This window comes from Bos indicus x Bos taurus, chromosome 15 (assembly GCF_003369695.1).
Source record: "Bos indicus x Bos taurus breed Angus x Brahman F1 hybrid chromosome 15, Bos_hybrid_MaternalHap_v2.0, whole genome shotgun sequence".
NCBI lineage: Eukaryota > Metazoa > Chordata > Mammalia > Artiodactyla > Bovidae > Bos > Bos indicus x Bos taurus.
The window spans coordinates 45,908,175-45,928,898 of record NC_040090.1 but is presented as its reverse complement, the minus strand read 5'-3'; the positions used below and the strand labels follow the sequence as shown (position 1 = coordinate 45,928,898).

The 20,724-nt window shown below is 40.9% G+C and overlaps 1 protein-coding gene across 1 annotated transcript in view; it reads left to right on the top strand.

The window, feature by feature from the left end:
* The first annotated feature begins 1,527 nt into the window (after positions 1 to 1,527).
* Positions 1,528 to 20,724, top strand: part of RRAS2 (RAS related 2) — a 77,913-nt gene continuing 58,716 nt past the window's right edge. The window contains exon 1 of the mRNA XM_027563343.1: positions 1,528 to 1,948. Within this exon, the coding sequence (XP_027419144.1) occupies positions 1,841 to 1,948 (108 nt within the window). The 5' untranslated portion in view covers positions 1,528 to 1,840. The remainder of the gene's footprint in view (positions 1,949 to 20,724) is intronic.

Here is a 20,724-nt window from a genome sequence, read left to right as displayed (position 1 = left end):
GGGTCATGTTCCAAAACTGCTAGAAATGCTTACATGCTTAACATTCCAGGCACTGTTTTACGTGCTTTATATATATTAACTCATTTGATTCTTACTAAAAAACACCTTGGGCTTCCCTTGTGGCTCAGTTGGTAAAGAATCCGCCTGCAATGCGGGAGACCTGGGTTCGATCCCTGAGTTGGGAAGATCCCCTGGAGAAGGGAAAGGTTACCCACTCCAGTATTCTGGCCTAGAGAATTCCACAGACTGTATAGTTCATGGGGTTGCAAAGAGTCGGACACAACTGAGTGACTCACTTCACGTCAAAAAACACCTTAAGGTAGGTAATCCTACCGTCTTTATTTTAGAGAAAACTGAGGTACAGAAGTTTAGTAAGTTCCATTATGACACCTTTAGTCAAAGGGCTAGGATTTGAATCCAGTCTGGCCCTAGAGCCCACACTGCATTGTATACACCTGTGACTCCTACTACTTTTGGTTAAACTTCTATACACATAGATGCATAGTGAAGGACAGGGAAGCCTGCATTCCTGCAGTCCATCGGGTTGTAAAGAGTCGGACATGACGGAGGGCTGAACACCCCATAGATAAGCAGTTTTCCTTCACAAGCACACTTCCCCAACACAAAATCATGTGACACGTCTTACCTTCTCAGCTCTGACTTTTTCATATGTGGCTTGCTTTCCCTGGAATACTTTTCTTCTGCTTATGTTATTTATTCAGATCTTTTAGGAAGCTTTCCCTGAACACCCACTTGTGGAATGAGTGCTTCTCCTAGGGTCACACTGTGCTTGTGATGCTGGACAACTTGCCTGTGGTCCTGGCTGTTTCCCCATTGGATTCTTAGTTCCCTGAGGGCAGGGACATTATTTTATTCCTAAGTGATTTGTAGCACTGAGCACAGTGCCTGGTGTGTAGTATGTAAATAAGGATAATCTCTCACATTCATACCCCTCATATACAATTACCTCACATTTTTCACATATAAACACAGCCACTAAGGCAGATATATCATGTGCCACATTTAGTCTTGTCTATGCGCCCTCAATCACTGTGATTCAGTCTCTGTGACATTCCTCACACCGCAAGCATATCACACACACAATTATTGTGACAGCTCTCATCTTCAATCACGGTCATGTACTGTTTTCCATACAGTCATGGTCACCATCTGTACTCTTAAAACAGGATATTTATCCTCCTACAAACTGAGTTAAGATGACAACGGCTCTATTTTTCACACACGCCTTCACATACTGTATTTTTCATCCACACAATCCCTGACAATTCCTGACATATACAGTTATGCTCACACACTGTCTGTCTTCTTTCAGCTCCCACACTTTCGCACACACACTCCTCACTCGCACAGGCACACGCGTACACACCCCGCTCAGTCCAGGAACTGGAGGGGCACACAGAGGGGGTCTGAGCCCTACAAGCTCAGCTCCCGAATCTCAGTCCGGGCCAGCGCTGCCCCGCCCCGCCCCACCCCCTCATGCATATGCAGCATCTCGGCCCAGCGGCCCGGCCCCCAGACGGCCATTTGTAGCGGCGCTGGAGGCTGCGTTCGGCAGGCGCTGCGAGGTCGTGTGGAGGAGCGCGCCCCCCGGCCGCCGCAGCCCCTCGCCGTTGCGGTCCCCTAGCTTCTCCGCGCTTCGGGCGGGACCCGACCAGCCCAGGCGCCGCGGTGCCGTCCTGACCGGCCCTCCAGCAGCTCCTGGCGCCCGGGACCCCCGCCCGGCCGCTCGCCCGCAGCCCGCCGGCCGCACACGTCCCCGGAGCCGGGCCTAAGGCGGGCGGCGGCTCGGCGTGGCCGGGCTGGGCTCGGCGGCGTCCCCATGGCCGCGGCCGGCTGGCGGGACGGCTCCGGCCAGGAGAAGTACCGGCTGGTGGTGGTCGGCGGAGGCGGCGTGGGCAAATCGGCGCTCACCATCCAGTTCATCCAGGTACCTGGAGCGGGCCTGCCCAGGGCGCCGGGGCGGCGGCGGCGGGCGGGGGCTCCCGCTACCTGTGGCGGGGCGGCCGCAGGGACCCGCCCCGGAGGCGCCGCGCAGGCCGGGGTTGCGGGGCGCGGGTCGGCTCTGCCCTCCTCTTCTGCGGTCCGGGCGTCCAGCTCTTGCTTGCCGGGCGCCCAGCTCGGCGTCCCGGGAGTCGGGCTTCTCAGGAATGTGTCCGGGAGGGCGGAGTTGGCAGGGTGGGAAGCGCAGATCCACCTTATCGCTCCGGCCGCGGCCCGAGCTCTTAGGGAGAGGCAGCGCCGCCGCGCCGAGCTTCCTGCCGTGAGGCCGGGGCGCGGGGCGTAGGGCGTGGGGCTGGAGCCCCGCGCGCTGGGTTTCTAGCCGCCCGGGCCGCCTCCTGCACCGTGGGTGCGATCGCGGTGGCAACTTGGCTCCGCGTGGTCTCCGAGCTTCTCCGCGCACGCCGAGCCCGAGCTGCCCGCTTCAAGCGGTGTGTTTCTCTTTGTGTGTGTTTGCGCTTTTCTTTTAAGTAATCTCTTAGGTAATATGTCCGGGGGGGAGTGTGTGATAATACCCCAGGGAAATGGTGGCCTCGAGGAAGTTAAGAATGTTCTCCGATAGGGGTGAGACCATTTCCTGGGAATTCCTGGTGCCTTCCTGCCTCTCGCCGTGCCAAGGTGAAGTTTAGGGTGGGCCAGGCTAGGAGATGACCGACCGAGTCGTGCGTTCTGTGTCAGTTCCAGCCACTGTCTCCCCCACCCCCAGTCCTCTCTGGTTGCTGGAGGCGGAAAGTCGGGTTGTAAAGGAAAGGGAGGTCAAATTCTTGGTTCTTAGGATTTGCTTGTGGTAGGAGGTTTGAGTGATCTTTTTTGGGACTACTAAAGAGAGAAGCTCCGATTTCTCTCTGCTTTTGTCAACCTAAAAGGTGTGGCGTATGTTGGGAGAGAATGAAGGTACAGCGTTGTAACAGGTAACAAAGATACATATCAAGAGTGTTGTTAAAATGCTTGGTGAAATATACCTGTTTGAGCCATTTGCTTTCAGTTGGCATACTTGAATAGCGTATTTCATTTCACTTAATGTATATAGTGACATTAAAATACAGAGTTCTGTGACATAAATGTGATTGTTACCTGTCCAGTTGACTAAATGAGCAATAATTGCTGTTATACCATTTCAAGATATTAAAAACTGCTGCTGAAACCTTTGTATCCAGGAAGAGATGTTTATGTAATGAGCATTTACAGTATACTCGTTAGTGGATTAAAAAAAATTCACACTGAGTAAGAGGTGAGATTGGCTTTAGTATAGGAGGCTGCAGAATCGGAGATGCTGTCATGTTATTTCTCATGGGGTCGGGAGAGACTTTAAGTAACTGGCAAAGCAAAACAATTTATAGTTAACTTTTTTGGGGAACTGTGCCTAGGGGGAGGTGGAAGGTTGGCTAGGAGAGAGAATAATCCTGGGTTCCTGCATTAATAAATAGAGTTACCTAAAAAATTTAAACCACAATATGTCTTTAGCTTTTTGGATGGGGGTCGGCGAATCCATCTCTATTTGAATCTGTACGTTAATTATTAAGATATTGGAACTTTTTGTTTTGGGAAATAGTATTAGAAACTATTAAAATGACAGTAATTTCTGTTTGCTTAATTTTCTAAATTCATTTGTTAAAGAAGCACTTCCTTTATGAATAGTGATGTACCTAGTTACTCTAGATGGTTTAAAAGAAGTAAAACAGGTGTGAGCTTTGAGTCATGCAGAGTTGAGTGCTAAATCTTGCTCTGTTGTTTATTTACTGGGAGGACATTGCCAATATATTATTTAGCTTCTCTGAACCTCAATTTTCTTTTCAGTAAAACAGGTCTAATCACACATTCTTCATAATCCTTTGAATTAAGGGACCATCCTTAGCTTTGTATCTAGCGTATACTATGTGCTCCGTTAATGATGGCTCTTAGAAGCTTATGTGTACACTTCTGTTAACACATTTAAATGCAAAGGGAGTTCTGAATTGAGGAAAAGTCAGTTTGGGAAGGATTGATAAAAGGACTGTGTAGGCGTGATGGTGGAAAGAGAGGGCAAGAGATGGGGGGCAGTCATATGCTAGTTTGGAGAGAGGAGGTAGGCAAGGAGGGGAGGGGGATTGGCCCCTTACTTGGGACCAGTGGAAGGGAGGAACATGAGCTCTGACTTTGAAAAGGCTTTCTGGAGAGGTAGAAGAAGCCAGACCTGGATGGAGTCTCAGCTCTACCACTTGCTGCCTGTGTGATCTTAGGCAAATTACTTAACCTCTGGGTACCTTAGTTTTTTCCGACTGTAAGTTGGGGAAATACAAAGTACACTTACAGTTCTGAAAATTAACATCTGTCCAGGGCCTGGAACAATGTCTGGTGCATAGTAAGGCTACAAACATTATCATTATTACTGTGTTAATCTTAGCTTATGGAGCCAAGGTGACTATCATCTATACTTAATAGAACTGCTATTTATTGTCCAGCTCCTGGGAAATTAAAATTCATTGTTATGATGGTCTTGCAGTAGTAATGGAAGGAGAGGAGTCTGCAGAAAGATAATAATCTTAACGGGCGGAAGTCAGTCCTCTTTGTAGGTGATCAGGATGACACAAATCAGTTTTATTTATTTTATAAGGCTTTTGAGATACAGCACTGTTTTTTAGTGTTCAGTATGTATTTTTCTATTATATAATCTTGAATAGAAAAAATATAATGAAAAAATTTGGGAGTGGAGCACTTAAATCCCAACTTTCTTTAAATTGTTGCCTTATAAAGAGGGCTTCCCTGGTGGCTCAGATGGTAAAGTGTCTGTCTGCAGTGCAGGAGACCTGGGTTTGATCCCTGGGTTGGGAAGATCCCCTGGAGAAGGAAATGGCAGTCCACTCCAGTACTCTTGCCTGGAAAATCTCTTGGATGGAGGAGCCTGGTAGGCTACAGTCTGTGGGGTCACAGAGAGTTGGACATGACTGAGTGACTTCACTTTCTTTCTATGCATATAAAGAGCTACAAAAATTAGGAAATTAAGGCAACAATTACTTGATTGAGGTGGTTTTCCTCTTTAAAAATGAATGTAACACATCATGAAACATCCATGACTAATAATATAAAATATTATTAAGAATAAATGTGTGTACATGAACTCCTTGTTTCTGTTCGTAGTTTTCTGAAAGTTCTGTTGGAAAATAGAAGCTCTTGATGATGAGTGGACTCTATAGTTAGAAATGATTTTAACATTTTCTAACTGTACAGAGTGAAATGGAGAAGATCTCTGGGTTCTAGGTCTCCCTCCTCAGGTGACTCTGGAGATTCTTAGAGTCTTCTGTAATCTCTTTGGGGCTTTATTTTCTTCTCCTTAAAATATTGGGCTTGGGTGAACAAATCGCCTCCTCACTCCTGTGTGATTGATATTTAGGTAATGAATGCTGATCCCATTTTGAGTTGGGAAAACTTGATGAGTTGGGAGTTGATTTTCAGAAATAATGGAGTAACCATTGTGGTTTCTGGCAACTCTGAGAAAAGACCATACATGTTTTACACGAAAAGAGGAATTTCCCAGCCTCTGTTCTTCATTTAGCATCCTTACTTGTTATTCACAGTTTGTCAGATTTTGAGCTGTGTAGCGGGGGTAGCTGACTTCTCAGGTATCAAGTTTTAGTCAGTCTTACAACCTGTTAGCCTGGACTTGACTCAGATGTTGCTTTTTACGTAATTTATCTTTTGTGCAATCCCCTTCCATTGCTTTTTCCTGGGACAAAGATCTTAGAAGAGATTTCAAGGTACATGCATTTGTGTTAAAGTTAATTGATTTTGGTAAGTTTAGATTCCTGAATTACTATTCTGTTGCTACATCTTGAACATGTGCCCTGCAATTAGAAATCACTTAAAGTAACTTTTATCTAAGAATTTGAAATTATACTGTGTATGGCATTGCAGACTTGATGGACATGAGTGTGAGTAAGCTCTGGGAGTTGGTGATGGACAGAGAAGCCTGGCGTGCTGCAGTCCATGGGTTTGCAGAGGCGACTGAATTGAACTGTGGACTTGTCTTTTAGTGTGAAAATTACTATTCTGCATTTTCAGAGTAGTTTACAAATGAATTCTTAGCATTGAAAAATAAGGTACCCCTCCCTAGTGGTGTTTTACATACTAGAGATTTCCTCATTTTGTTAGGATGAAATGGTTCTGTTGGCAGTTCCTAGATACACATGCTAGGCACTCAAGAAAGAACACCTTCTTTTAGAGAATGACCGCTTTTGTTAGAGAGAAATTCTGACCCAGAGAGTCATAAAACTCATTCTTCTTATTCATTTCTAACCTGTGTGTGTGTGTGTGTACGCGTGCATGTGCAGATGTGTGCAAGCCTGTGTCTTGTCTTGGAATGGGAAGTCGAAGGAGTTTAGTGGGGATACTTCTGTTGAATGGGTTAAGAGTTCTGCTTTCCCTTGGTATAGTACCATTCGAAGGCAAAATGATGACAGGCATCTGCCTACTGGAATGGGATTTTTAATTCATTTTTATCACTGAAATGTTAAGGGTCTTTCCTAAGCTTTAAAATGAAAGTAGCCTGTTTAATTAAGTGAGGAAAATAAATTGGTAATGTGAGGAAGGAGAACAGAAAGAGACTTTCTTGAAGCTGTATTATTTAAATTTTTTTTTAAGATTTCTTTTTCAAATTAAATTGATCTCATAAAAGAGAAACAGATTTTGTGATGCTACATGAACTTAGAAGTCTCTTAGGGTATTTGTTTCTTGTTGAAAAGTGATAATGAGTAAAAGACTTTGACTCTACTTGTAAACAACATAGAGTTAATTGTCACTGAATCTTCCTGAATGACCTTGATCTTGAATTAATTTGGCTAGAGCCACCCAGTCTGGGGTTGAGATTGAAACGTCAAGTAATGTCCTTGGTAGGCTTTTGATTTACTTCTGTTTCTCAAAGAAAAATGTCTCTCAGGCCTTTATGAAAAAGACAAAGATACACTTTACTTATTTCTTTGCTTCTTTCAGAACTACACAGAAAATATGTAGTTCTGAATGAAGCAAAGAAATATGACTAAAATTGTGCTACTGGAGTTATTTGTAAGTTTTAGTTTCAGCATTTTGTAAAAGCAATATGATTGTTTGTTGGTTATATAACATTAAATAGTTTAATTAAAATATATTTACAGAATTTGTAAATGTTCAGTACTGGATATATGGATATACATGTAGCATGATAGCTGATGTTGCTTTTTAAAAAACCTTTACCCAGTTTTCCCAAATGCTACCATTTTACCATATTTGTTTTATTCCCCCCAAATACAGTTTTTTCCTGAATCATCTGAGTGTAAGTTGAAGACAGTGCCCCTTTATTTTTAGATACTTCCTTGTGTATTTCCTAAATGCAAGGGCACTTGCTTATGGTGTATAACCTAAATCAGAAACTAATATTGATATATTATTAATGTAATGTGCAGAACTTAGATTTTGCCAGTTGTCCAAATAGTGCCCTTTATAGCAAAAGAAAAATCTCAGATTATGCAGTACATTTTGTTTCCGTGTCTTTACTTTGGAACAGTTCTTTCATCTTCATTTTTAAAATGTTTGTTTGGCTGCGTCTGGTGTTGGCTGCAGCATGTATTGATCTTTGTTGCGTCATGTGGGGTCTTTTGTTGCAGCTCAGGTTCTCTAATTGTCTTGAGGGCTCAGTAGTTGGGGTGTGTAGGCTTAGTTGCTCCATGGCAGGTGGAGTCTTAGTTCCTGGACCAGGGATTGAACCCGTGTCCCCTTGCATTGCAAGGCAGATTCTTAACCACTGGACCACCAAGGATGTCCCAAGTCTGTGTGTCTTATGACATGGACATTTTTGAATACAAGTTAGTTATTTATAGAGTTCCTTCAGTTTGAATTTGTTTCTTCATGGTTTCTTCATTCGTTTTGGGCGCAGGCATAGCAGAGGTGTGTTCTCAGAGCGTTATATCAGGAGATATAATCAACATCCAGTTGATTTGACTGGATTCTGTAGTTGATTTGACAGCATAAGTGTTTACCTTTTGACTCAGTGCTCCCAAATCAACAAATTTACCCTGGAAATGTACTTCCAGTAGTATTAAAATATAAGTGCATGGGGCCACAGCATTGTTTGTAATGTAAAAAATTAGAAGCAGCCTACAGGATAGAGAGGGGTTGAATGGAATATGGTACATTCACCCAGTAGAGCATTCTGCAGCTATAAAAAGAACTGATGGGAAATGCGTTCCAGGATAAATTGTTTAGTGAAAAATACAAAGTACAAAGGTATTTACTGTATTTGTGATATATTACTTTTAGTGTAGGAAAGAAGAGGAAATAAAATAACAAACTTATTTACTGATTGGGGCAAAAAAGCACAGAAATGGGTAAGTCAGAGGTTAAAGAGATGACTGGTGAGCTCTGTGTGTGGGTAGGGATGAGGGGAAAGGGATTGAGGGCCTCTTCTGAGGATCCTTTTCTGACTCCTGGAACCATGTTTAAGGTTTCACACACTCAGTATATAAACAGCAAACACCAATAAAATCAAAGGTAGAATACTAACAAAACAAATAAACTGAACCTTATTTCAAATGACTAACATAACCATACTGAAGGAGGAAAAGAAAAAAAAAAGTAACTTTTGAACTCAGCGTTTGGACTATGTCCTCAGGATAAAGATGAACTCTAAACAAACACTGAACTCTGGTTAACAGGCCTTTTTCCCCCCCATCTTCCTCGCAGCAGCATAGGGTTTGCAATTCTGAAACAATTTTCTATACTAGGATTAAGTAGATAAGTAAATGTGTTGTGGAAAATGGGAGCCAAGTTCCTCACAGCCGAAGAAGGGAGTTATAAGTGTGGAAAGGGTGAAGGCTAGGAAGCACTTGATGCAAAGTTGGAATTGAGGACACTGGCATAAAATTGTTAGGGGAAGCACACTGACTGAAACTGCCCACCCTGACCAGACAGGAGGTCCTGGTAAGGAACAGGAAACTAACAAGGCACCGCCAACCAGAAGAGTTCAGGAAAGGTCAAAAGGGGATACCACGTGTCCGACCACCTCCCAGAATCCTTCTCACTGGCATCCATCTTGGCTGGGCAATGTGTGCACCACAGGAAGGACTCTGAGTCAGTGACTGGCCAAAGAAAACCCAGAGGCTAATCCCATCACTGTAAAGCCCAAACGGCTGTGAACCGTAAGCTGTGATTGCGTGGTAGAGCACTCCTGGGTTCCCTTACCCTACTGCTCTGCCCAGGTGCCCCTTCCCAATAACGTCTCTTGCTTTGTCAGCACGTGTGTCTCCTTGGACAATTCATTTCCAAGTGTTAGACAAGAGTCCACTCTTGGGCCCTGGAAGTGGTTCCCCATCTTAAAACAGAACTCATAGTTTAAAAAGTAAATACTAAGATATAGAAATAGGTGTGTGTGGCTGCTCATACACATATCTATACATCTTTTTTCCAGCTATGTCTGCTGAGAGGGCATGGAAACAGTGACCCCCTATAAGCAGTGAGAACACCTAATGCCAGATCTTGGGTGCTAAATATCATTCTTTAAAGGAACCTTGGAGAAATGACTGATCCCTGGGCTGGGGCAGGGAGAAGTAGAAGATGAACTTGGAGCATCTTTGCCAGAAAGTAAAGAGGTGCTCAGTGTCAACTACAAATTGTCTCTTGCCAAGAGCATTGCCAGTGACTGAACAAGAAGGGCATTTGCCATCTGCCTCTGTGGAGATTGAACCCTGTGTTCCTGCCACTGTTGACCTTCAACAGCCCCTGAGGGAGTTCAGAGGGAATGAAGTACACTGTGTCCAGGGAATCTGGTGGGACAAGTCTTTAGATAGTTGGATACTTTGAGGAACTGATTTTATGATCCCAGTCCTTGTATCTCCTCATATCTAGAAAAGCACTAAATCTCTTCATTGATGACATCAGATCCTTGTGACTAGCAGAAAACCTTTTGTAAAATGAATGCTTAATGGTATTGAACTCCTGCTTCACCCAAACCTTATATATTGGCCTTCCCCCACTACCTCTTTGGAGCAGTCTCTCAGAGCTATGTGAGGAGCTGCCTTCTGGGCGGCAGTTCTCATTTTGCCCTAAATAAAACTTGACCTGCAGCTCTCAAGTTTGCATCTTTTTCAGTCGACATCAGAAAACAAAATGGTGGTGGCATGTCAAAGAGACAGAGCCAGCCTGGAAGGCCCACTGGCTAACACTGGGATAAGCTTCCCAGGTGGTGCTAGTGGTAAAGAGCCCGCCTGCCAATGCAGGAGATGTAAGAAACCTGGGTTTGATCCCTGGGTTGGGAAGATCCCCTGGAGGAGGGCAGGGCCACTTGCTTCCAGTATTCTTGCCTGGAGAATCCCATGGACAGAGGAGCTTGGCAGGCTGTGGCCCATGCGGTCACAAAGAGTCAGAAGTGACTGAAGTGACATGCAACTCTGGGATAGTCTCATCATCAAAATAATGATAATAATTGATTATTGCCCATAAATAAAGAATCTAAGAATCCATAGGGATAAATAAATTAAGGAGGAAGGGAAGTTCTTCCTTAGATTTGATGAGTAAAACATAGAGGAAATGGTGGAATTAGAAAATCAACATTTGGCAGTCAAACAGCTGATTTAAGTAAGAATCATAAATGGATTTAAAAGTAGTGGGTAAAAGTTTGAGAGTAGCTGGATATTAACATAGTCGTAAAGTATCTGCCCATAACGTATTGTTAATTATCAAGGGGAAACTAATAGCCACATGGAAGAAACCTGGCTGATCCCTTGACCAAAGTGATCCAAGTTAACATTTTGACATTGCTTTAGGTAAAGATAATAAGCAGAGTTTTATTCAGTTATGCTAGTGAGATCTGGTCTTCACAGTTACCTTAGCTCTGATTGAAAATAAGCCTGAAGGAACCACATTGAGGCAAAAAGGGAACCAACTTTCTCTCTAAGGAGAAAATTTTTGCTTAATTTTATAGGCAGATGCCTTTTGAGGAAAACGTTGATAGTTAAAGCCAATACAGATTTTGGCCACGATTTTAGCATGATATCCTCACTTTGCACTAATCTTGCCTTTTGCTATGTAGATTTTCCTCCCTTGTGTTGTGTGGTGGATTTGAAAAATAGATTCTTTCTCTCTCCCTCTCCTTTTTTGTTTTACTACTTGGATTTACCTTAAAATTATTCATGTTCTTTTTTTTTTTATTCATGTTCTTAAACATTTAATTAGAATAGTTGTCTTATTTCTAGTTGTAGAAAATGAGGAATTTAGCAGTTTTGTTTGCTGTTTTCACTCACCCTTTTCATAAATTTCAGTTCAGTTCAGTCGCTTAGTCATGTCTGACTCTTTGTCACCCCATGAACTGCAGCATGCCAGGCCTCCCTGTCCATCACCAACTCCAGGAGTTTACCCAAACCCCTGTCCATTGTGTCGGTGATACCATCCAACCATCTCATCCTCTGTCGTTCCCTTCTCCTCCTGCCCTCAATCTTTCCCAGCATCAGGGTCTTTTCAAATGAGTCAGCTCTTCGCATCAGGTGGCCAAAGTATTGGAGTTTCGGCTTTAGCATCAATCCTTCCAATGAACACCCAGGACTGATATCCTTTAGGATGGGCTGGTTGGATCTCCGGTCTTTAAAGTAACCAAAAGTGTGTGTGACTGCACTGTTTTAAGAGATTGTTTTTTGTCTTTTGCATTTGATTTTGTTATTATAATTGTAATAGTAAATATTGTTGTTCAGTGGCTCAGTTGTGTCCAACTCTTTGTGACCCATAGACTGCAGCCTGCCAGGCTTCTGTCTCCTTCATCTTCTGGAGCTTGCTCAGATTTATGTTCATTGAGTCAGTGATGCCATCCAACCATCCTGCCCTCTCCTTTCTCATTAAGAACTATTGCTTTTATTTGCCATTTCTTACCATTCTAACTAATTTCAGTCCTAACAAGCAATCCTCACGAACAGCTGGTTTTTATTTTGAATTGTTATTTAGAGAACACTTTCAAGTACTTTTAAAATTTAAAGATTAACCTTACATTAATTTTTAAGATTTAATTTTAATATTAAAATTTTACTTTTGGATGATAAATAATGAGTATAAAATTATTGGGTCCTAAGATTTTTGTATTGAAACAGTTGGAGATATTGCTTTACTTATCTTTCATGTCTTTGCTTTTAGCTCACTAGCCTCAAGTTTCTATTCTGCAGGAATAACTTGTTTTCTGTTTGTATGCTTGTAGCCTTCTTTTATCATTGGAAATGGAAACATTTGTCAGGATATGACTGGAAGTATTTCTCTGTTCACTAGTTTTCCCTGAGAAATAATGAAACATTCTCAGGTCTGGGAAAGTTTTCTTCTTCATTTTTGAAGTCATTTTCTCAATTATCTTCTGAAATACCTATTTGTGCATTGATTCTTTGAAATCATTGTTTCATATATTCTTAAGTTAATCAATGAAAAGGCTAAGATAGTTTGTCTCCATTCAAGAATTTGTCACATTTGCCTTCTGTATCACTGAAATTTCTGGATGTCAGATCAAAGTACTCTCTTAAACAGATATAATACCCTTGATATTTCAGTCTTATAGTAATCAGTGGTGATGTTCTTTTGTCTTAAGGCCACATAACTGATATTTTTAAAGCTTGGTACTGCTTAAAGAAAAAATTCTTGCCAGGGAAGGGTTTTTTCTTGAGTGGCAGAATGTGTTTTTTAAATTTATCCTCTTATGATGAGTTGACCTTAGTCATTCTTGGTGTTGGAAGTAAAGAATTGGCTTTGATCTCTTTGCTGTTCAGGGGACTCTCAAGAGTCTTCTCCAGCACCACAATTCAAAAGCATCAGTTCTTCAGCGCTCAGCATTCTTTGTGGTCCAACTCTCACATCCATACATGACTACTGGAAAAACAATAGCTTTGACTATATGTACCTTTGTTGGCAAAGTAATGTCTCTGCTTTTTAATGCACTATTTAGGGTTGTCATAGTTTTCTTTTTTTTTTTTCATTTTCACTTCATTTCGTTTCTTTTTTTTGGAGAATTAGGGATGGTTAAGAGGATAGTTTTCAAGTTTATTAATACTTAAAATTTAACCTTTCTCCATTGCGGCAAGTAGAAGAAGCTTTGAAAGATAGTCAGGGGTGTGTGTGTGTGTGTGTGTGAAGCTGCAAAATGCATATCAAGGCAAAGCCTTGTTGTAGGTACAGAAATCAGTACGGCCTAGACTCAAAAGCTGCAGTGCTTGCTTCAGTGTGTGTATGTGTGTGTTGGGGGCGGGGGGGTGGGGCAGCGTGTGCGTATGTAACCTGAAATATGCTTATTTTTATGTTGTATTTTGTATAGATTTTCCCTCACTATTTCATACATAAAATTCTTTTATGCTTTCTCCTTTCTTATGAATGTATTGGCTGTGCTGGGTCTTTGTTGCTGCATGAAGGCTTTCTCTAGTTGTGCCAAGTGGGGCCTGCTCTCTAGCTGTGGAGCACAGACTTCTCATTGTGGTGGCTTCTCTAGCTGCAGAGCACAGGCTCGAGGCTCACCGGCTTCAGTAGTTGTGGCGTGCACAGGTTCTAGAGTGCAGGCTCAGGAGTTGTGGCACATGAGTTTAATTGCCCCGTGGCATGTGGAATCTTCCTGGCTGCTGCTGCTAAGTCGCTTCAGTTGTGTCTGACTCTGTGCAACCCCAGAGACAGCAGCCCACCAGGCTCCCCCATCCCTGGGATTCTCCAGGCAAGAACACTGGAGTGGGTTGCCATTTCCTTCTTCAGTGCATGAAAATGAAACGTGAAAGTGAAGTCACTCAGTCGAGTCCGACTCTTCGTGACCCCATGGGCTGCAGCCTACCAGGCTCCTCTGTCCATGGATTTTCCAGGCAAGAGTACTGGGGTGCCATTGCCTTCTCCGGAATCTTCCTGGACCAGGGATCAAACCTGTGTCTCCTGCATTGGCAGTCAGATTTTTAACCATTGGACTACCAGGGAGTCCTCCTTTCTTTAAAAAATGAGAATAATTGCTATTTATTTCTTACAGTACTGCTTTAAGTAACTTCTCTGCTATAATTTATATTTTTAAATGTATTAAAGGATTCCTAGTAAGAGGTTTTCTAGAATGTTTCTTATATTACCATCGTCATAAAGTCTGTAGTATCCTTAATGACTTTTGAAAAGGCATTATAAGACTGATTTTGCATTATTTGTTTGAAATGAAATGTTGTGCTTTTTATGAATTCTTAGATAATTTTAATTTCAGTTTAGATATCCCCTTAGTTGTGATGTGATTTAAATTTAGGGAAGGATTGAGTGGCTCTCTTTCTAAATTCCTAGCTTTGTTGGGCTATGGTCAAAGAATGTGACCTGTAAATTCCCTGTTTTGGAACATTAAGAAGTTTTAATGGACAAACATGCCGTTGATTTTTGTAAATATTCCAAGAACAAGAGAGAAGAATATTTGTAGCTTATAAGGTACAAGGTTTTACATAAATCTGTTCAACTAGAATTTGTTGATTGTGTTATTCAAATCTTCTGTAGCCTTTTTTCTTGAGTATTCTGTGAAATTCTGAAATACGTTGATTAAATTTCCCATGAAAACTATGTTTTAATTTTTTCCTTGCATTTCTAATTTTGCTTTATTTTGTTATCATTATGTGGTATATAAACTGTTAATAATGATTACATCTTTCTTATAAGTAAATAGTATCAGTCTTATGCCAAGTTTTACTTTGAATGTCAACCTATAGTATTAATGTTGCCATTTTGGATTTTTGTTTGTATGCATTTATTTCATTTATACTTGCTATTTTTTTGGTGGCCATTTTATAGTTGTTATTCAGTTTCTAAGTCATGTCTGACTCTTTGTGAGCCCAAGGACTGCAACATGCCAGGATTCCCTGCCCTTCACTATCTCCTGGAGTTTGCTCAGATTCATGTCCAGTGAGTTGATTATCCTATCTAACCATCTAATGGTGGCTCAGTGGTAACGAATCCACTTGCAGTGCAGGAAAATGGGTTCAATCCCTGGGTTGGGAAGATCCCTAAAAAAGGAAATGGCAGGCCACTCAAATGTTCTTGCCTAGAGAATCCCATGGAGAGAGGAGCCTGGCTGGCTACAGTCCATGGGGTCGCAAAGAGTCTGACATGACCAAAGCGACTTCGCATATCTAATCCACTGCCACCCCCTTCTCCTTTTGCCTTCAGTCTTTCCCAGCATCTTTTGCTTTCAGTCTTTTCCATTGAGTTGACTCTGCATCAGGTGGCCAAAGCATTGGAGCTTCAGCTTCAGCATCAGTCCTTCCAATGAATATTCAGGGTTGATTTCCTTTAGGATTGACTGGTTTGGTCTCTTTGCATTCTAAAAGCGTTTGTAAATAATATGTAATGTGATCCTTAAGAATCAAACCTGAGAGTCCTTGTCTCTTAGTGGAGTTCACCCCATTCACATTTATTGTATGATATGATTACATTATCTGTGAAATAATCTAGGTAAATTTGTTTTGCTCCTTATTCTTTTTATATTCTTTGCTTTTAACCTTTGTTTTTTTTGCAGGCTTAATTTTGTTTCTGTTGCTTTATTTCCCCTGCATTGAGAGTGAAAAATCAGGGATCATTTTTAAATGTAGAGGTTGTTTCTGAGAAACTTGTTCCTTGTGATTGTCTTCATCATAGTCATTAGTAATCTGTGAGATTAAACACCACAGCTGCCAACTTTTTCTTTTTTAAAAAGATGTCCTCAACCTGGAAAAATTCTTACTGCTTATCTGAGAACAGACAGTTTGACACAAAGAATCCTTGCCAGTTAAGATATTTCTTCAGATCTTGTTTTAGCCACTATCTGGCTGTTGGATAAGATAACCGTTCTGTGTCTGATTCATTTTGGCATTATTCTTTTAAACTCTATAAACACTGAAATGTTCATAAGTAAAATAAGTGTTTTAGTAGAGAAATTTTATGAGTTTGGAATTTCTGCCTGAATGTCTGCCCTTGGTTGTATTTGTACATCTTATTCTTCATATTTAGAGTGTCATAGACCAGGAGTAACTTTGTTACATAGAAGTAAGTATATGTGTGTGTGCTTAGTCGCTCAATCGTGTCTGACTCTTTGCAGCCCCATGGACTGTAGCCCGCCAGGCGCCTCTGTCCTTGGGGATTCTCCAGGCAAGACTACTGGACTGGGTTGCCATGCCCTCCTCCAGGGGATCTTCCAGTCCAAGGATCGAACCCAGTTCTCCCTCATTGCAGGCGGATTCTTTACTGTCTGAGCCACTAGGGAAGCCCAAGCATATAGCAGAATATTTATTAGTATTTATTAGTTGCTAATATTGGGTCTTGAACAGGATATAATAAGTTGTTGGGAAAAGGAAGTATCAGGAAAGATGAGTTGTATTTATTATGGTTTTGTAACCACTAGTCACTAAAGAGGCTGTAGAAATAAACTTGTTTTCGATTTTGGGTTTCAAAGTTTCTCTGAAATTAAAAGACTACATGTGACATATATACATTTGAGCTTTAGAATTTTAGTAGTTGATCCATAGCATTCTGTTTCATTGAAAATAATCTTTGTCTCGAGAAGATTTCCTATTTTAATTTCTCTCTGGAAATTCTGACTCAGGAAATGTAAAACAACTTGAGAGTAAGATCTTAAAGATTTATTACTTTTGTCTTGTTTCCTAGTGAGTTTTCTCTTAATGCTTTGGTTAAATGATACATGTGGTTGAGATTACAAGAGTCAGCAATTTGTTAGCTGAAAGGAAAAGAACAGTAAGCAAGGAGTTAGTCAAACTGCAAAGGAAGATTTATGATAGATATAACATTTAAGTTTCAAAAATCTTGTGGAAAAGATATGTAAGTATTTGTGATTTTATCTCTTTTGCTTCTTCTGAAGTTAGGTCAATTAAATAAGGTAGGGAAATTCACCTTATGCATGTATATGCATGTGCACAGGCGTGCACAGGTGTGTATCTTAAACTGAGAAAGGAGTGAATTTAGTTTAGAGAAGGGTTCATTGTTGTTGGAATAAAAAAATGAAGATAAAATTTAAAACAAACGTATAGGTCTGTGATAATTTAATGACTTGGATAATAATAGTAACTCGAGTACTGCATGAATTATTTTCAGATATTGCCGTGGTCCATGCCAACAACTTGGTTTAAATTAGCTTCTTTTTAATTGTTATATTACTTAAAGTTAAAAATTCTTATAACCGTTGCAGTGTTTTATGGTAAAAGCACTTTCCATTCAGTTGAAAGTTAAGAATGGAGTAGAAACTGGTGAGCTTGCGTGTTAATAATTTACACGTCATCAAATGTTGGGTCTTGGGATTACTTCCTTACCATTATGAAGGTTCTATGATCATAATTTTAGCAGTTGATAAAATAGTATGGAAAAGGTTGTCTTCTGTTATAATGTTAGAGTGTGGTTCTCAACTTTTAGTTTTACATTTTAAAGACACAGACTGCTGTTTTGTTTATTTTTTTTCCTTCCTCATATTTCAAATTATGTATTTAGTTAATTTCCTTATAGCAGATAGTTTCAGGAAGAAGCCATTGGCTGAGCTGATTAGTCAAATAAAGTTGTCTGACATGGGTTACTTTAGTTTGTGGTTTTAGATGAACAGTACGTGGTACACAGCTGTTGCTCCAACAGCTTTGTTCCAGCTGTCTTACTGGCCTGTCACAAAATACCCCACATTCCTTTTTTTTTTTTAAAATGAAACCGCTTGTAATATTCTATACTTTTTTACTCCATTAAAATGGATCCTGCTCATTAATTACTTCAATAACTTTTATGTGTATCAATAGCTATTTATTTAAAATGATGCTAACATAGATTATGAGTGACAGATTTAAACCTCTTATTTGTAATGTTTTGTTGTGAATTAAAGTTGGAGTTATAAAATATTTATGCAAGTTGTGTTAAACATTGAAAACGTCACCAAACTTAAAAATGTCCCCAAATAAGTAGTTGTATTTGGATGATGAGATAGGTGTCTTCTGATTTTTTTCTAACCTTTGTTTCTATTATTAAGCTTCAATAGAATTATAAGATGAAAAGCTGTGATTTTGTGTTTATGAAGTTTGTATAGAACCTGTATATTATATATATTGTATAGAACCTATAAATACAGGTAGACTATTTTTTGTTTTTTATGATCAGGTGGTTGACCTTCATTTTTACTATCTTACTTAGGGTATCTGAATTATAATACTAAGAGTTTCAAGTTTTTGTTTTTTAGTAAGGAGCGAGGACCTGTAACAAGTGTTTTGAATCATAATGACTAATATATATTGAACATTTTCTCTGTTAGATACCATGCTTAAAAGCTTTATAAGCATTGTTTTAATATTTACAATTTATTGTTTCTTTTTTGCAGATATGGAAACTGAGGCTCAGAAGTTAATTAAATTGCTCAAGATCCCACAATAATGACTGAGATGGGACTTGAAGCCATATTTTCTTGGTTACAGAAAACCTAAGGGGGCTTCCCTGGTTACTCAGCAGTAAAGAATCTGCCTGCCAGTGCAGGAAATGTGGGTTTGATTCCTGGGTGGGGAAGATCCCCAGGAGAAGGAAATGGCAATCCACTCCAGTATTCTTGCCTGGGAAATTCCATGGACAGAGGAGCCTGGCAGGCTGTAGTCCATGGGGTCACAAACGAGTTGGATATGACTTAGTGACTAGATAACAACAACAGGGGAACTATGCCCTATTCAGTTCAGTTCAATCGCTCAGTTGTGTCCAACTCTTTGCGACCCCATGAACCGCAGCACGCCTGGCCTCCCTGTCCATTACCAACTCCTGAAGATTGCCTAAACTCGTGTCCACTGAGTCGGTGATACCATCCAAACATCTCTGTCTCATGTCATCCCCTTCTCCTCCTGCCCTCAATCTTTCCCAGCATCAGGGTCTTTTCAAGTGAGTCAGCTCTTCGCATGAGGTAGCCAAAGTATTGGAGTTTCAGCTTCAGCATCAGTCTTTCCAATGAACACCCAGGACTTATCTCCTTTAACATGGACTGGTTGGATCTCCTTGCAGTCCAAGGGACTCTCAAGAGTCTTCTCTAACACCACAGTTCAAAAGCATCAATTCTTTGGCACTCAGCTTTCTTTATAGTCCAACTCTCACATCTATACATGACTACTGGAAAAACCATAGCCTTGACTAGACTGACCTTTATTGACAAAGTACTGTCTCTGCTCTTTAATATGCTTTCTAGGTTGGTCATAACTTTCCTTCCAAGGAGTAAGCATCTTTTAATTTCATGGCTGCAATCACCATCTGCAGTGATTTTGGAGCCCAAGAAAATAAAGTCTGTCTTCTGTTTCCACTGTTTCCCCATCTATTTGCCGTGAAGTGATGGGACTGGATGCCGTGAGCTTAGTTTTCTGAATGTTGAGCTTTAAGCCAACTTTTTCACTCTCCTCTATGCCCTATCACATAGCCCAAATATAACATTTTATTTAATGAGTTACCTTAATAATGAAGTCTTTAAGTTTTTCTTTGAGTAGGTTCATGAAGCATTTTCTATTTAGTTGAACTTAGGAGACCTGAGATTGAATAGGGAGTGAAGTGTTGTTTATAGTATCTGTCTGCCTCCCTTTTTGCTCTCTTCTGTCTGTCTGTCTGTCAGCAGTTTCCCATTACTGCTACACATGCTCTTCTGGTTCCTGCTCTCCCCCGACTTGGCATCCCCCGACACCTGCCCAGCACCTATTTGAAATTCCTGCTCTCACATGTCTGATCGCACTTAGTTGCAATCTGTGTGAAGTATACATTCATAACTTTTGCTGTATCCTTTACCAAGTGGGCCTTTTTAACCTAATTCTTACTCACCTTTCTAGGTGTGACTCAGGGTTCATCCCAGCCGTTCCTGAGGGAACATCCAGATTGGAGAGGTACTCCTCCCATGTGCTTCCGTAGTATCCTGTGCATTTTCCCCCTGAAGCTGTTGAGTGTAAATCGTGGAAGTAATGCCCCATTAATGTTTGTTACCTAAAGAACAAAAAAGAGAGAGTCTTTTATGTAATGTTAGTATAGTTATCAAAATCAGGATATAATAGTATTATCTAACTTACATTATTGAAACTTCACCAGAAGTTCCAATGTCCTTTATAAATGCAAGAAAGAATCCCCACCCCCACCCCACCCCGGATCCAGTCCAGGATTGCATGTGTTGCATTTTTCATGTCTTTTTAGTCTTAACATTTACTTGTAAAATATCCCACAATTGGTGTCTCAGACGGTAAAGAGTCTGCCTGCAATGCGGGAGACCCGAGTTCTTTCCCTGGGTGGGAAAGATCCCCTGGAGAAGGAAATGGCAACCTACTCCAGTATTCTTGCCTGGGAAATCCCATGGACAGAGGGGCCTTGTAGGCTACAGTCCATGTAGTCATGCAGTCGCAGAGAGTCGGAGACGACTGAGTGATTTCACTTTCACTCACTTATAGGTTGTCTATTGTTTTCTTATCATTAGAATCAAGTTGCGTAGTTTTGGCATAAATACCGTAAAAGAAAGGTGTTTCTTCAGTCCGTCATATTTAGGAGGCAACATTACCCCATAACCGTTGATGTGAAATCTGATTCCTTAGTTAATTGTTGAAAAATTACTGCTGTTCCCTTTGTAATTAATATCTTACGATGGGTAGAGATCCTGAGGCCAGGTTAATACTAGTTATTTTTGAGCTTTTGGAGTTGTGTCTCTGTCTTTCTGGAATACACCTTTCTCCCTTCCTTGTTTCTTGCTTTCTTACTAAACTTGCTGTCTTCAATTTGTGT